This window comes from Pseudorca crassidens, chromosome 7 (assembly GCF_039906515.1).
Source record: "Pseudorca crassidens isolate mPseCra1 chromosome 7, mPseCra1.hap1, whole genome shotgun sequence".
NCBI lineage: Eukaryota > Metazoa > Chordata > Mammalia > Artiodactyla > Delphinidae > Pseudorca > Pseudorca crassidens.
Window position 1 is genome coordinate 79,542,948 of NC_090302.1, and position 16,294 is coordinate 79,559,241.

The window sequence follows — 16,294 nt, forward strand, 5'->3', positions numbered from 1 at the left end:
TCCCTTAGTGCATGTGCACGGAGAGAAAGCACGAATGAATGAGCTCTCTGGTATCTTCGTCTTTCAAGGGCCCTACTCTCGTGACCCTTTTTAACCTTAATTACTTCCCTAGAGGTTCCATCTCCAGAGTCACAGTGTCCGGGAGGGCTTCGACATATGAATTTTGGGGGACAACATTCAGTCCATAACAGGGCACCTTAACAGCTTACAAATTAATCTTCTTGTAATGAATTTTAAGTCTCAACTTTAGCACTCAGGGTTTGTGCGCTGGTCAGTAGAACACCTAGGATCAAATCCTGTCTCCACCTCTTCCCAGATGACGGACAAGGCAGGTTATTGAGCGTCCTTGCCTCTGACGTCCTGGGATCTAGCTTCTGTTCATGAATAAAAATTACAAACAGAACCCTGTTGCACAAGACAAGGCTGTGACCCTCAAATTAAGAGCAGTCCTAGGATAAAAACACTAAGAAGGGCTGAGAAAACAGACGTCCACCCCTTAGCCCTCCATTGTGGAGCGTGGGAGCAGCCTGGTTCCCCACAATCAGTGCTTATGAGGAAACAGATTCCTGCAGCTATGACTTCTGGAATGGGATCCCTTCACTTCTGGACTCCCCTCCTCTACCTCCAAACACACTATCTTGTTCATTGATAAAATGTCTCAGCCAGTGTCCCATCCTTGCTCTCCACAAGGCTGAACAAATAGACCCTTTTTACCTGGTTTCTCAAGAAGGCACTGGGCTGCTTACTCTCCAGATTAGAAGTGTGCTGCTCTATGCTAGACCCAGCCCCTCCTTCCTCTCTATGGGGTTCCCATCTCCTTTGTTCTTAGTTTTCTAAATCCATTCCTGCCTGATCCCTCCTAGGGAAACAAGCGCTCCTTGGTGTGCACAGTGAGTTCACTGACCAACTTTTTTAATGCAGCAAATAAGCACATGTGTCTTTGGCTATGGGACAGCCTTCATGTAAGTGAAGAATAATCTAGGAGAAGGATATATTAGTCATGACTCTTAGTTGTAGTGTTAGAAGCACAACTCAAACTGCCTAAAGCAAAAAAAAAAAAAAAAATTGGCTCAAAGAACTTGAAGAACACGGGTGGCCATGGCGGCAGGTCTGATTGGATCTATGACTCAAACAGTTTCCTTCCCTATCGTTTCCCCTCTCGCCCTTCATTTGTGACGGCCTCTTTCTGGGGCGGGCCGTGTGCGGGGGGATATGGCCACCGGCAGCTCTGGGGTCACAGTTAATAATTTGTGGTTGTAGAGATCTGTCTCCCAGTATTCCCTAGGCCAAACATACTGGAAGTTTGCTAGTCACCTAAATGAAGAACCTTATTTTTGGCACAGTTGGCCTTTCAGGGTTGAGTTAGGACAGTGTGGCGCACCCTGCAGGTTATGAGGAGCAACGGAGAGCTGCTTCTGAAAATCAGGAGCCAAGGTTCCACTGGCTACCTTCTTTGGAAGTTGTTAAATGTCATGACCACAAACAGAATTTAACATCCAAGTAGCTTTTGTTCACCCAGACAGCCTAATCATTGTGCACAAAGATTATAGAATTACAGCTGATATTTTTAACAGGTTTAATAATTTGCATCCCCAAAACTGAGATCTACTTTTTAAATACAGATTTGTTGAGTGGAATTTAGTTTTATTACATAATATAATAAAACAGAGTTACTGGTATGATCCTGAAATTAATACTCCAGTTTGGTTCTGGTTGTCTAGTCAGCATCAGGGCTGAGTATCTGCTATTGTGCTTCTACAGGATGTTAACAACGTCCCATGAATAAAAGGGGTCCAGGGTCGGGGTATCTGGGAACCACTGGGTTAAACGGGCCTTATTACCACAGAATTGACATAAGGACACACAATGGCAGTGTGTACTGGAAGTCACTCATTTGAGGGGAGAGGGGGCAGCAGACAATATAGAATCCTATCTGCCCACAGAACTGCTTTCTTCAGAGCATCTCACAGCACTTGGGTTTCAAACGACACACTTGAGGAAACACTGACCTGATGGCTTGTTTTTAAATTCAAATAATAATGTCAGTTTTAAGGATGGGAATCAGTTTACTGGCCTTGTGACACAATCAGGCATTTGACTGAAGGTGACTTTTCATTTCAGGTGAAAATATCACAAGGCGAGCACTGGTGGGGACCACAGAGTTAACCAGATCGAGTGGTTGTTATCAGATTATATCAGAACCACCTGAGGAACTTCAAAACGTACACGTTTTTAGACACACCCTGGCAGGATGTTCTAAGGGGGCTGGGCATGTGCCATGAAAAAGACTCCCCAGTTGGTTCTGAAATGCAGCCTTTGACCTAGAATCCAACGACCAGCATTTGGACATCAGTTAAGAGTGCGCAATTCTTAAAACCCTACCTACTGGTTTCTTTCATTCAATAAATATTAACCAAATGCCTACTCTGTTCCATGCTCTATGCCTGCAATGGCTTGACTCCAGGCTAAAGTCAAACAAGGAAATTATTTTTCTTGTTTCAGCTTTAGCCTGCATTCTTCTGTTGGCTGTACTATTCACCTTCATCCAAATTGAATTATTTAGATACTTGCAAGAACTTTTCTCAAATAGATTTCCAGTGGATGTTGTATACATCCTATTGGAGTCCTTAAATAGCAGCATCCAAAAAGGGCACTCACATATACAAAGAGATACTTGTTAGATTGGGATTTATAAGAAATATATATTTGGTCTTTGTCCCTAGTTTCTGGCACAGAGCTCCTAAAACCCTTGGAATTTCGTGATAAGAGCAACAAAGGTGTCTCTTGTTATGTTAAGGAGCGACTCTTGGACCACCCCTAAGGATGGGGGCTGGTTACCGGAGAAACAACCACGTGATTAGAGGGTTAGACCTTTCAGTCCCACCCCCTGACCTCAGGGGAGGGGAGAGGGGCTGGAGGTTGAATAAATTACCAATGGCCAATGATTTAATCCATCATGCTTACGTAATGAAACCTCCATTAAACCCAAAGGACAAGGTTCAAAGAGCTTCCAGGTTTGTGAACACGTAGAGATTCAGAGAAGACACAGAAACTCTGAGCCCCTTCCCCAAACCTTACCCTATGCATCTCTTTCATCTGGCTGCGCCTGAGTTACTTCCTTTTATAATAAACCAATGATCTAGTAAGTAAAAGGTTTCTCTGAGTTCTGTGAGCCTCTCTAGCAAATTAAGCCCACAGAGGAGGTTGCTGTAACCTCTCATCTGTATTCAATTGGTCAGAGGCACAGGTAATAACAATTTGGCTTCTGAAGTAGGGAAGAGGTGGGGCAGTTTTGTAGGACTGAGCCCTTAACTTGTAGGGATCTGACGCCATCTCCAGGCAGATAGTGGCAGAATTGAGTTGAATGGTAGGACACCCCGTTGGTGAATTGCTTGGTGGTGTGGGAACAAAGCCCATATTAAAACTGGTGACCAGAACGTTAATACTCTAATAAAATATAAATGGAAAATGAATAAAAATTAGCAAGCAAGTTGGCTTAAATAACCCATTTTATTGTGTCTTACTAAGAATACTATTAATAACCATTATCAAACAACTACTATGTATATCAAGTACTTTATGTTATTTCAGTTAAAAACTCTCTACTAAAAAAAAAAAAAAAACTCTCTACTAACTCTTACAGGTATGTGTTATCCTTGTTTCGCAGATGAAGAAAATTAAGCCTAGGAGAAGTTATGTAACTGGCAAGTTCTCTGACTCTCATCAGATCAAAAGGAGGAAGAGGTGGCTGCAGCAGGTCACCCCACTGATCTCCATGACTGATCTGGGGGTCTGGGTGGCCTCCTGGACACCAGTAAGCCTTCAGATATAAGTGCTATCTGAAAAGAGTTATGCGACCCCTTATGCTGAGCATATTAACATTTTATGATGTTTGGAGGTTTGTTAAAGCCATTGATGGTCCTAGTGAATTACAAACAACTAATCTGAATCTGTTTTAAGAAGATGCTTAAATTACTACAGAGGCTATCCTGAGCGGAACATAAAATACCTTGGCCTGGATGGAGACAGTAAAACTCAGGTAGTTGTCTCCATGTCTGGAAAACCCCAAACGAAGCTCTGGAGCATCAGCCTTGTTAAATGACACAGGAATGCCATTCGGATATGTATTCTAAGTTTTTTAATAGAAAGGACAGCCAAATTAAACTGCCTCTTCAGTATCATCCAAGGGACCTACCTGAGAACAGAGTCCGAATGTTGACCATCAACTATTACTGGAAAATGGCTTGAAATGACCATTCGAAGGGAACAATGGCACAGGTTAAGAAAACAAATTAATCGGTCAAGATGTACAGTAAACCAAAAGAACAGAAATCAACTTCTCAATGAGTACTGTATTATTTAAATGCCCCCATAACTAAAAATTGTCCACTGTAGAATTTTAAGATCAGATGCCACACATAGAGAACACAAGTGTATGTGACTATTATGCCTGTATGTGTATATATATTGAACCTTTGGAATTACCAACGTGTAAAGGATCAGCAAAAAGGAGCCAACAGAAAAGACTGGGGTAGAGTTAGAAGCGCTAGTGGCCAAGAGGGAGTTCCAAGAAAGGAGTATTCAACAGGGCCAAAAGCAGCAAAGAGGTCAAACAGAGGGAAGGACTAAGACGTGCCCAGTGGATTGGGCCACCAGAGTCGCTGGTGACCTTGACAAAAACAATTTCAGTAGATTATTAAGGGCAAAAGCCAGTTTACAGTAGGTTAAGGAAAGAAAGGGAAGCATGGGAAACCTTTCAACATTCCATTCACTCATTCATTTATCTCAATGTGTACTGAGTGGCTAGCGGTGCACACTGGCAGTGGGTTCTGAAGGGAAGAATGGCAATAAGTTAAGCCTTTTTCATTTTTCCCAAGCTCTACTGACCTACAAAGTGATTCACTGAGTGCTGTGATTCATTCACTCGTGTTTTATGTAAGTGATACAGTACAAACTCCTGAAAACAACAGAAGTTAAGTGATATATACTCAGTACAGTACAAGCCTTAGGGAAAATATCCTGACAGTGGTACAAGTGATCTGTGATTCACCCACTGGTCTAATTTCTTCCTCACTCAAGGTCACCCCTTCCCTGCAGACTGAGGTCCTGAGCTCAAGTGGACATTTCTGCAGCATCAAATGGGATCTTCTCAAAATGAAAGTCCTTCCACTTTGCATACAGTGTCTGAACTCCAGTTGCAACATCTTCCACCACAAAACTTTCAGTCTTTATAACTGGAATCTCAAATACCTTATACTTCACATGGATTCCCCAGTCATAGCTGCAGTCCTCCCTGGCACAGAAGATCTTTGCTCTCTTCTCAAAACTCCCAAAGCTCTTTGGTCTGGGGTGTAACTTACTCACAAAATGCTCCCTGAAAGCAACTCCAACCATAGTGAAATGGCATTCCTACGGATGAAGGGATCGAGTAGCATACAAAACAGAACGTTAGAACCAGAACATAACTGTGATTTAAAAAAAAGAAAACTCCACAATAATCAGAGATGATGAGAAGGCGGGATCCCAATTCTTTTACAGATGGAGTAAGAAGGAAATGTGGATTTGCCTCAAGGCCAGAGTAGAATCCACGCAGCCTGACCACCAGTGACACAGGTGGAGGTTAGGGTGGAGGTGGAGGTGCAAGTGAGGGGGCAGGGGACACCTCAGGAAGAGGAGGACTAAGAAGTTTCCAGGCAACCTGGCTCCCCAAAATAGATACTCCTTATTAATTCAGAAACAAAGAGGTATTTATTGAAGATCTGTGAAGCCTGAGTTCACCAGTGGCCCTGACAGGAAGAATCCAAAGGATACAGAGAACAACAACAAAGGGTCAATGTGTATCTGAAGAGGCTCAGGGACTAATGTGTCCACTGGCCCCGCCCCCAGTCAACGTTTGAATAAACCTGAATAAACACCACAGTGCACAGAACAAACGCAGATCCTACATAACCAGTCCCTCGGGAAAACATAGTCTAAAAGGGCCATTTCAACAGAAGATCACCCAAATTGGAGCTGAAAGGACCTTCCTTTTACTGCTAAAGAAAAAGACTCAGAAAGGTATGGGAACTTGCCAGTATTACCCCTAATACGCTTCTTGCTCCAATGTTGGACTGATTAAAGACTCAGCTTTCTGAAGACTAAACAGAACCCTAAAGTAATAACTCATCATCTGACCCGGCCCAGGCCCTCCACCCTCCCCAATCGGCAGCAATAGTTACATCCAATTTTTGTCTTTGGAGATTTTTCTAACCCTTATCTAAGAGTTTTAGAAAGCTACCCTGCAGATGTCATGTTTTTAAAATAAGGAGATTTTGCTTCCATTGTAAAAGTGATCCATATCCTCAGAAGAAAGTTTAGAAAACACAAAATAGTAGAAAGAGAAAAAATCATGGTATCTCACTTCAAAATATTAATACATTTTAGTATACTTCCTCTAGCCTTTTTTGGTACAAACATAAGTGGTTTTTTGGTGGTGGTGGTGATGGTGGTATTGCTGCTATTATTTTGCACTGCTATGATCATAGCATATTTACTACTTTCTATCCTCGTTAATTTTCCCACTGTACCATTAGTTTGTAAGAAGTTTTTCATTATACTATATAAGCTTCCTAATCACTTTGTTTAATAAACTTTATTTTCGAGTAATTTCAGATTTACACTGAACTACAGGTTTTACCACTTTTTCTAATAATATCCTTCATCTGTTCTAGGATCTAATCCAGGATACCATGGTGCATTTAGCATAACCATTATTTGTAATGGCTACGTAATATATAATTAAGTAGCTGTGCAGCAATTTTTAAGCTATTTCTTTATTGTTGAACATCAAGGGTTTCTTTTAAACTTTTTAGCCTTTTAAAAATACATGGACCATGGCCATGATAACAACAGAATAATAGTATTCTTACTATAAATATCTCACTGATAGATAATAAGCTTTAATGAGTGCTAAAAAATGACCCAGTGCTATTTGTTAAAAAGACTGCCTATCTCCATCACTCTTATATCAGCTGTATAACATGCAAAGGTTTTGCACTTTCTGCAGAGCAGTTTTTTATTTTCCTTATCAAGCACAGGTTTTACTTTTCCTTGATTATCCCTGATGAATTTTTCATGAATCTGTATCTGGCAAACCTAGATGCAAAAAAACAAAACAAACAAACAAAAGAACCTCCTCAAATATGTAATTTGAATATAACTAGGATATATATACACACACATATATATGTACATAATCATTCATTCTTATACAACTTCCATGAACATACAGTACCTGGCTTTGTTCATAAAAATCTCATAGGTAATTTTATTGATTCTCCTAATAGGAGAATTCTTTGTTAGTTAATGTTTAATTGTGGCCTCCAATTAGCCTTTTAATATCTTCATCAAAGATGCCCATAAAAGCACTAAAGATGTCCGTGAAATAGTGATGTGAACCATGCTTTCCACTTTAGTAGTTGGTAAAACTTTAAAAATCCTTCACAGGGACTTCCCTGGTGGCACAGTGGATAAGAATCTGCCTGCAACGCAGGGGACATGGGTTCAATTCCTGGTCCGGGAAGATCCCACATGCAGCGGAGCAACTAAGCCTGTGTACCACAACTACTGAACCCACGTGCCACAACTACTGAAGCCCGTGTGCCACAACTACTGAAGCCCACACGCCTAGAGCCCACACTCCACAACAAGAGAAGCCACCGCAATGAGAAGCCCGCACACTGCAACAAAGCCCGCACACTACAACTGCATAGCAGCGAAGACCCAACACAGCCAAAAATAAAATAAAATTAAATCTTTAAAAAAAAAAAATCCTTCACAAACAGACATATGATATGCATTAACTGTTTCAGGAATAATTACACCCACTCTCAAGGCATAAACTCACTGAATGGAACAGTAGGCAGAAGAGTCCCTCACCACCTAAAATCTTTTTTCTCTCTTCCTTTCCAACCACAGAGAGTATTGTTGAATTACAGTAAAATTAAATGTCTGTATAGGATGACCACATTCTATCTCAAAATTTAGGCCTTGGCTAAGTACAACTAAGAACCCTGGACATTATATATAAAATAAACATAAGATTCTGTAGGGTGAAGAGAGGAAGGCAGACCAGCTAGGAACCTTGGGACCCTAGAAACAATATGGTAGTGAGTTTCCTGGGTTTTCATTTTGCCTCTTATATCCCAGACATGGAGCTGAAGAAGCTGGCAACCAGAAATGACTATGGGGACAGACAAAGAAATCTCAACAAAACCCTATCTCTCTAGCTACTGGTCAAAAGACCAGGACAGGGGCAGCCACCAGAACAGGGGCAGCCAGCAAGACAGAAAACTTTCAGACAATAGCTGTTCTACCAAACACCACAGGAAAAAACAGCAACAACAATAACAACAACAAAAAACCCTGAACCCTGAGGCTAAGTGTGGAACTTAGATTTCCACTCTGCAGGTCTGTTAACAAAGCACCTCAACACTCCCACCTGCTGGTGTCAGAGAAAGCCAGGATTTTCAGTCCTACCAAATGGTAGCCCCCCTCACCTGTGGCGTCCATGGAGACCACATGAGGGGCCAGAACTCCCATCCCCACACAGCAGTAACAAGGAGCCTCTCCTTGCTGGTATCAACAAAGGCTGAGAAGGAAACCAAGACTTCTACCTTTACCTGACAGTGATGAAACAATGTCCCCCATCTCCCCTGACAGAATGATATCAGAAAGAAGCCAGCTGACACAGAAGGTTAAGTAAGATCTCAAGTCTCATCATATAGTATGAAAATCTCTGGGTTTTGATTAAAAATCACTCTTCATAGCAGAAACCAGAAAGATCTCAAACTGAGTGAAAAAAAAAGACAACCAATTGATGCCAACATGGAGATGACAGAGATGTGAGAATTATCTGACAAAGATTTTAAAGTAGCAATAATAAAAATGCTTCAATGAGTCATCATAAACACTCGAAACACGAACAAATATAGAGGCTCAACAAAGAAACGGAAGACATAAAGAAGAACAAAATGGAAATTTTACAACTAAAAGATACAATAACCAAAATAAAAAACTTAGTGGATGGGCTCAACAGCAGAATGGAGAGGAAAAAGGAAAGAATCAATGAACTGGAAGACAGAATAATAGAAATGACCCAATGCAAACAACAGAAAGAAAACAGACCAAAATAAATGAATAAATAAATAAATAAACAGAGACTCAGGGACCTTTAGGACCATTTAAAAATATCTAACATTTATGACACTAGGGTCCTGGAAGGAGAGGGGAAAAAGCAGAGCTTAAAAAGTACTGGAAGAAATAATGACGGAACATTTCCCAAATTTAACATAATGTAACATAAACCTACAGATACAAGATGCTGGACAAATCCAAATAGGATAAACCCAAAGAAACCACACCAAGACACATTATAATTAAACTTCAGAAAACTAAAGACATAGGAAAGAATCTTGAAAGCAGCCAGAAAAAAACTGACACCTGACCTATAGGGGAAAAACAATCTGGATGACACCAGATTTCTCAGCAGACACTATGGGAGAGCAGAAGAAAGTGACACAGTATTTTTCAAATGCTGAAAGAAAAACCTGTCAACGCAGACGCCTATATCCAGCAATATATCCTTCAAAAATGAAGAGGAAATCAAGACATTCTCAGATGAAGGGAAACTAAAAGAATTTGTTCACCAGTAGACCTTCCCTAAAAGAAGAGCAAAAGGAAGTTCTCTAAACAGAAGGACATGATAAAAGAAGAAAACTTGAAACATCATAAAGGAAGAAGAAACATGGTGATTTCCACAGTATCAGCTGTAGAAGGATCCGCTCTGTCCCAGTGGTTTGTGGCGCTGCCTCTCTTTTATCAAGTGTTCCAGGTGGAACCAGATAGCCTAGGTGCAAACCCTGTTCCTACCACTCAGCAGCTGTGTGATTTGGGGCAAGTGCCTCAGTTTCCTCAATTATTATACAAAATGGGAATAGTAATAGCATTTACTTTGTGGGCTGTTGGGAGGTCAGGTGAGTTAATAATTGCTCAGGGCTGCCTGGCGTAGCTCTAATGCTCCTTGTTGTTAGCCTTGGTCTGTTAGGCTAGTCTTTTGCTGAGAACCATGAAAATGTTAATGATGGTGATTTGTACTTTAGTATTGGGTAGGGCAATACCCATTCATGAGTTATTTTTTCAGAAATGTCATAGCTATTTTCATTTATTTATTCTTCTGTATAAACTCAGGAACCATTTTACCAACTTAAAATATCATTTAGGGCTTCCCTGGTGGTGCAGTGGTTAAGAATCCGCCTGCCAATGCAGGGGACACGGGTTTGAGCCCTGGTCCAGGAAGATCCCACATGCTACGGAGCAACTAAGCCCGTGCGCCACAACTACTGAGCCTGCGCTCTAGAGCCCGCGAGCCACAACTACTGAGCCCACGTGCCACAACTACTGAAGCCCGCGTGCCTAGAGCCCGTGCTCTGCAACAAGAGAAGCCACGACAATGAGAAGCCCGCGCACCACAAGGAAGAGTAGCCCCCGCTCACTGCAACTAGAGAAAGCCTGCGCACAGCAACAAAGACCCAATGCAGCCAAAAAGAAATAAAGAAATAAATTTTAAAAAATCATTTATACTTTGATTATGGGTTATGATAAACCTATAAGAGAATTTGCAGCAAATGCACATCTTTAAAATATTCAGGCATTCCATTCAAGAGCATGGCATTTCTTTTGTCTTAATCTACCTTCTATCTCTAAGTAAAATTTTTTTAGTTGTCCTTATTTACACTTCAAACATTTCTGGTTAGGCCAATAGATGTAGTAGTTAAACAGATGGGCCCTGCCAGCTCCACCCCTAACTAGCTGTGTGGTCTACTGACACTGAAAACTTCCATGCCTCTGTTTCCCTCCTGGAGCATGACATAATAAGAGGCTCTACCACATGGAACTCTGTGAGGCCCATTGATATAAATAAACAAGCATTTGCAGGGCTTGGTGGAGAGCCCATGTTCTGCATGTATGAGTCACAGTTATTGTTGTCACTGTGAATGGAAATGTCCCACCCCCGTATATCTTGTATTGGTTACTGATCATCCATAGAGAATCCATTGATCTCTAAAGCACTTCAAATTCAAATAAAATTTGATTTATATTTAAAAATTTAGGCCTGGAATATAGGTTAGGAAAACAATCAAAATATGATTTTCTGTCCCCCAACTCCCCACCCCATCCGACTTGAAATTACCTTCATTGTTTTTGTAAGAATAAAGGATGCTTAATGCTTCCTATTTTCAATTCAAGTTTTCACTGCCGTAAAACTGTTGCATTATGTATATTTAATCCCGTTATTTCCTTTGGGTAAATTTCTAGAAGTGAAATTCCTGGGTTACATGATATACATTTCCCTATGAGCAATTTTAATTTCTTTTTCTCAGACACGGTTCTGATCACTACCTAATGCAGGCTCACGGTGGGGGGGATTTGATAGGAAAGAGGGTAAAAATATAAACTTCCCCTTTGGGCATCCAATTAAAAAAAATCACTTATATCTAATGATATTCAATTATATACTAAAATCCATTAACTATTAATAACCTCAAATATTTTAAATGTCACTAAAGGCAATAAATATAAATCCTAATAAATTAAAACTATTACTGCTATACTGAAAACTAAGTAAAACTCAGTAACTGGATAAAGAGGTTCAACCAAAGTCACAAATTAAGTCTAGAGCACACTGCTTCCCCATTGCCCACCTGTGGTTGAGAAGCAGCCTAACTCCCTGCACTGAGGTGGAAAGAGCGAAACTATGAAACCCCGATTGCGTGCAGTCATGGGTACACATCACGTTGGAAGTTATTCTGTCAAATTGAACTTTCAACCCATAACTTATTCTCTACTCATAAGAAAGGAAAGTAGGCTTCCTCATTTTGATTTCAAATGACCCTCCACAACTAGAACTGTGAAAAATATCCTTTATACTTTATTCCTCCAGACCGAAATACTACCAGATCCTGAAGCTTCCATCATAGAAATAAGTTCTTGGATGATTCTGGGCTCTCTACATGTTCAGATGGCTGGAGAGTAACCAGAGATTCCCCAAGGGCCACAGTGCTCTGGTGAAGGTCAGCCACACGTAGACAATGGACAATGCAGCTGTGGGTGCAGAGAAGAGAGTGTACAGTCTCCCTCCCCCCTACCCAGGGATTACCCTAGAGATCTCTGAACTGGTTCCCTCTCTTCTGCAGAGTTTCTTTGATATGAAGGGCCCAGGTGCTCAGATCCAATGCCCAACCCTTAACAAAACACCAGAGAAAGGGGGCTTACCCCAAGAACCATAATTCCTTCTAGTTTTAAGAGCATACCGTTTTTCCCTAACTTATTATACACTTCTCCTAAGCCTTTGAAAGCAAGGTCTTCTTCTTTCAACAGAGCAGTGGAGGCTGGTCACCAGGATAGGACAGGGATGACACCAAGACTCTGAGCTCCCAGCTGCCATGGCATTGCCAGCTGCCAATGACTCGTGGCCACACTTGTGCTGGGCCCTTGCTGATTCTTTACCACCTCTGCCGGTTTTTGATCTGTGGGTGTTAGGGGAATCCCAAATGCTATTAAATAGCCTAATTCAACAGATATTAAACCATTTTCTCCTCACCCCATTCTATGGCCTGGTGTACTGCCTACAAAAGAATGTCTATGTGTTTGTTCCAGCCTCCGTCTGCCTCAAGACTTTTACTCTATTGCTTCTGCCACATGTGAGTGTAAGCACCTTGTTACTCAGTGAGGGAGATAAAGAATTATGCCAAAGCTAACATGGTTTTAAAGCCTTTATTAGCAGTGTCCCTGTATGCTACAAAATGGAGAAGTGGCTCAGTGAAAAAACCCTATCCTAAGTAAAATTAAGGAGGGAAATTAAGAGGAACTAAAGAATTGCCCTTCAATTCTGTTCAGTGAAAGTGTGGAAGAGGTATTTTTAAATATCTTGTTCTCCAAACTTTAGGAAGAAATGTTCTTTAAAATGAGTCAACGCTGACATAACACTGTAATTTTTTCCTAAAATAAGTATTAGTTTGCTTTAGATCATTCATTGCTTCTCAGTACTTTTTTGAGCTACAAATTATGACTTTTCAAAATTATGAACCCTATGGAATCAGTCTACTAAATTGTAAGACTCATCTTCATGAAGTTTAAAGTAGGCCTCACGCCTCCGTCCAGTAACAACTCCCATTTTTGAGCACTTATTTTATACCACGCACTGTAGGAAGCAATGCATATGTCTCACTTTATCCCCCAAACTACCCTGTGAGTCAAATACTGTTATTTTCCCAACTTTACAAACAAGGAGAATGATGATCTCAAAGAGGAACTACCTGAAGTCACACATTTTGTAAGTGGCAGAACTGGGACTGGAACCACTGATTCTAATGTTAAAGCTCCTGCCCCAGACCTGCAGAGTTCAATGCTTCCAGAGTCTGAGATAAAATCTCTGCAAATGGTCTGCAGAAAGCATGGGTGTATGTGTGTGTGTGTGCATGTGTGTGTTTCCCCAATCTGCCCCCCCATTTTTCTGTGTTATAAAGGAAATTACAACCAAACTAAGGTCACTACCGAGATGCTGGACTGAATCAGTGCGCCACTCCAAAGTTCACACTATTATCCATACCTACGTACTTCCAACACTGGGCACACCTCCCAGGCACAGTGCACTGGAAGCTTTTCCCTGAGGACTCTGGATGTTAAAGAGAGATTTGAGGAAAAGACTAAGAAGAGCTGTGTCTTGCAGTGTTAGGGTGTAGTGCTCATAATGAACTGTCAACTTAAGAGCAATTTTAGCTCAGTTTGCCTTTTAGATCTAAAAACATAGTTTCAGGTATTAGCACTAATACAATATATTTTAACTCACTGAGACTCAAAGCAGAATGAATCTGATGCTCACCACAGGGTGAAATTTTAAGCATAAACTTATGGTTCTAAAATAACACTCTGGGGATTTCCCTGGTGACGCAGTGGTTAAGAATCTGCCTGCCAATGCAGGGGACGTGGGTTCGAGCCCTGGTCTGGGAAGACCCCCACATGCCGTGGAGCAACTAAGCCCGTGCACCACAACTACTGAGCCTGCACTCTAGAGCCCACGAGCCACAACTACTGAGCCCACGTGCCACAACTACTGAAACCCGTGTGCCACAACTACTGAAGCCTGTGTGCTGCAACTATTGAAGCCCCTGTGCCTAGAGCCCATGCTCCACAACAAGAGAAGCCACTGCAATGAGAAGCCCGCACACCGCAACAAAGAGTAGTCCCCGCTCGTTGCAACTAGGGAAAGCCCGCACGATTGCAACTAGGGAAAGCCCACACGCAGCAATGAAGACCCAATGCAGCCTAAATAAATAAATAAATAAATAGAAATGTTAAAAAAAAATTTTAAAGTAAAATAAAATAACACTCAGGGAATTCCCTGGCAGTCCAGTGGTTAGGACTCCACTGCCAAGGGCGCAGTTCAATCCCTGGTCAGGGAGCTAAGATCCCACAAGCCGCACAGTGCAGGGAATGGAATGGAATGGAATAGTGAAGTAAAATAACACTCAGAGCAATATGATAACAGGTACCAGCCATGCTCACAAACAGGGACTGTTTGTGACTTACAGTCAGATTCTGAAAGAGTAACACAGATACAAAGACTTACCTTTTCTTTAAATACTGCTTCATCTCATGTCTGCAGGCTTAAAATGGAGTCATTCATCATTTTTTCTTCTTATATGTTTATTTTTTCTTTTTCGATTACATCGGCATTACTAGTCAGAAGGAAACACTTGCTCCCTCTTGCTCTTCCTCTGCCTATTAGAAAATAAATATTTTATTTGGTGTCTTTGACTTAAAACTCTGATAAATCTGAGAATATGAGAGAAATAGGGGTATTCCTAAAATTCAACTTTGGTTCACTGAATCCCACTTTCTAGAAAAGCTGAGCTGGTAGGGTGTGAGGTCTAACTCAGGTGTGCACCTGCATATTAAACATTCGGATAAACAAGGAGCCCACCTTAGGCAGGCTTCCTCGGGGTCTCCATGGTACAGTGTGACTGGACAGGCACATTATTAGAAATACTGCTTAAAGACAATCTGGCATGAACCCTCAGGATGACATGGTGAGGGCCCCAAAGATGAATAATAAACAGATGGGGAAATGGGGAAATAAGATATGTTCACAACCACCGGAATATAGGTGGAAAATGATAACTGCTCTAAGAAAGATGGATAGGGAGGGCTTCCCTGGTGGCACAGTGGTTAAGAATCTGCCTGCTAATGCAAGGGACACGGGTTCAAGCCCTGGCCCGGGAAGATCCCACATGCCGCAGAGCAACTAAGCCCATGTGCCACAACTACTGAGCCTGAGAGCCCACAAGCCACAATTACTGAGCCCACGTGCCACAACTACTGAAGCCTGCGCACCTAGAGCCCGTGCTCTGAAACAAGAGAAGCCACGACAATGAGAAGCCCGGGCACCACAAGGAAGAGTAGCCCCCGCTCACCGCAACTAGAGAAAGCCCATGCACAGCAGCGAAGACCCAACACAGCCAAAAAATAAATAAATAAATTTATAAAAAAAAGAAAGATGGATAGGGACTTCCCTTGTGGTCCAGTGGGTAAGACTCCGTGCTCCCAATGCAGGCGGCCAGGGTTCGATCCCTGGTCAGGGAACTAGATCCTGCATGCCACAATTAAAACCTGGCACAGCTAAATAAATAAATAATTTTTTTTTTTTTAAAAAAGAAAGATGGATAAAAGGGTCATGGGCATTCAAATTAGAGATTATTGCCAGCTGGGAGAATTAGGGACAGGTGATGTGGAGGCAGGAGAAGAGGAAAAACAAAGGTCAGCAGAAGCAGTATTCGTACAATTCCTTCAAAAAGGAAGAAATGATAAAGTCAGGTAGGCTGAAGTGGCTAATGAATAAAATGGAAGAATGCGGAATAAGGTTGGAAAGATAAGTGGGTGCTGGATTTTGAAAATGCTTTAACACCAAGAAAATTGGGGAAACACTGGAGTTTCTAAACAGGCAAGGGACATGCTCAGAGCTATTTTTCTGGAAAAAAGATGTGGCAGCCGTTGTTATGGAAATTAGAAAAAGTAAGAGAGACCAGTTAGGAGGCTGTCTAGTTCAAGTGGGACACAACTCCTTGGAATGTCTCTTCTGGAATACAGGGAGCCCACCAGCACCTAAGCACAACCAGAAAAGGTCCACATGTGACTGCCAAAGCGTCAATCAAAGTTGGAATTATCCTTCAATAAATATGTCAGCCAATGTCGGTCC

At 41.6% G+C, this 16,294-nt stretch overlaps 1 protein-coding gene across 1 annotated transcript in view; it reads right to left on the reverse strand.

Annotated features, from left to right (window-relative positions):
* Positions 1–3,762: 3,762 nt before the first annotated feature.
* RIGI (RNA sensor RIG-I) overlaps positions 3,763–16,294 on the reverse strand; it is a 30,229-nt gene continuing 17,697 nt past the window's right edge. The window contains 3 exon segments of the mRNA XM_067744566.1: positions 3,763–5,411; positions 6,993–7,134; positions 14,669–14,820. Coding sequence (XP_067600667.1) covers positions 5,071–5,411; positions 6,993–7,134; positions 14,669–14,820 — 635 coding nt within the window. The 3' untranslated portion in view covers positions 3,763–5,070.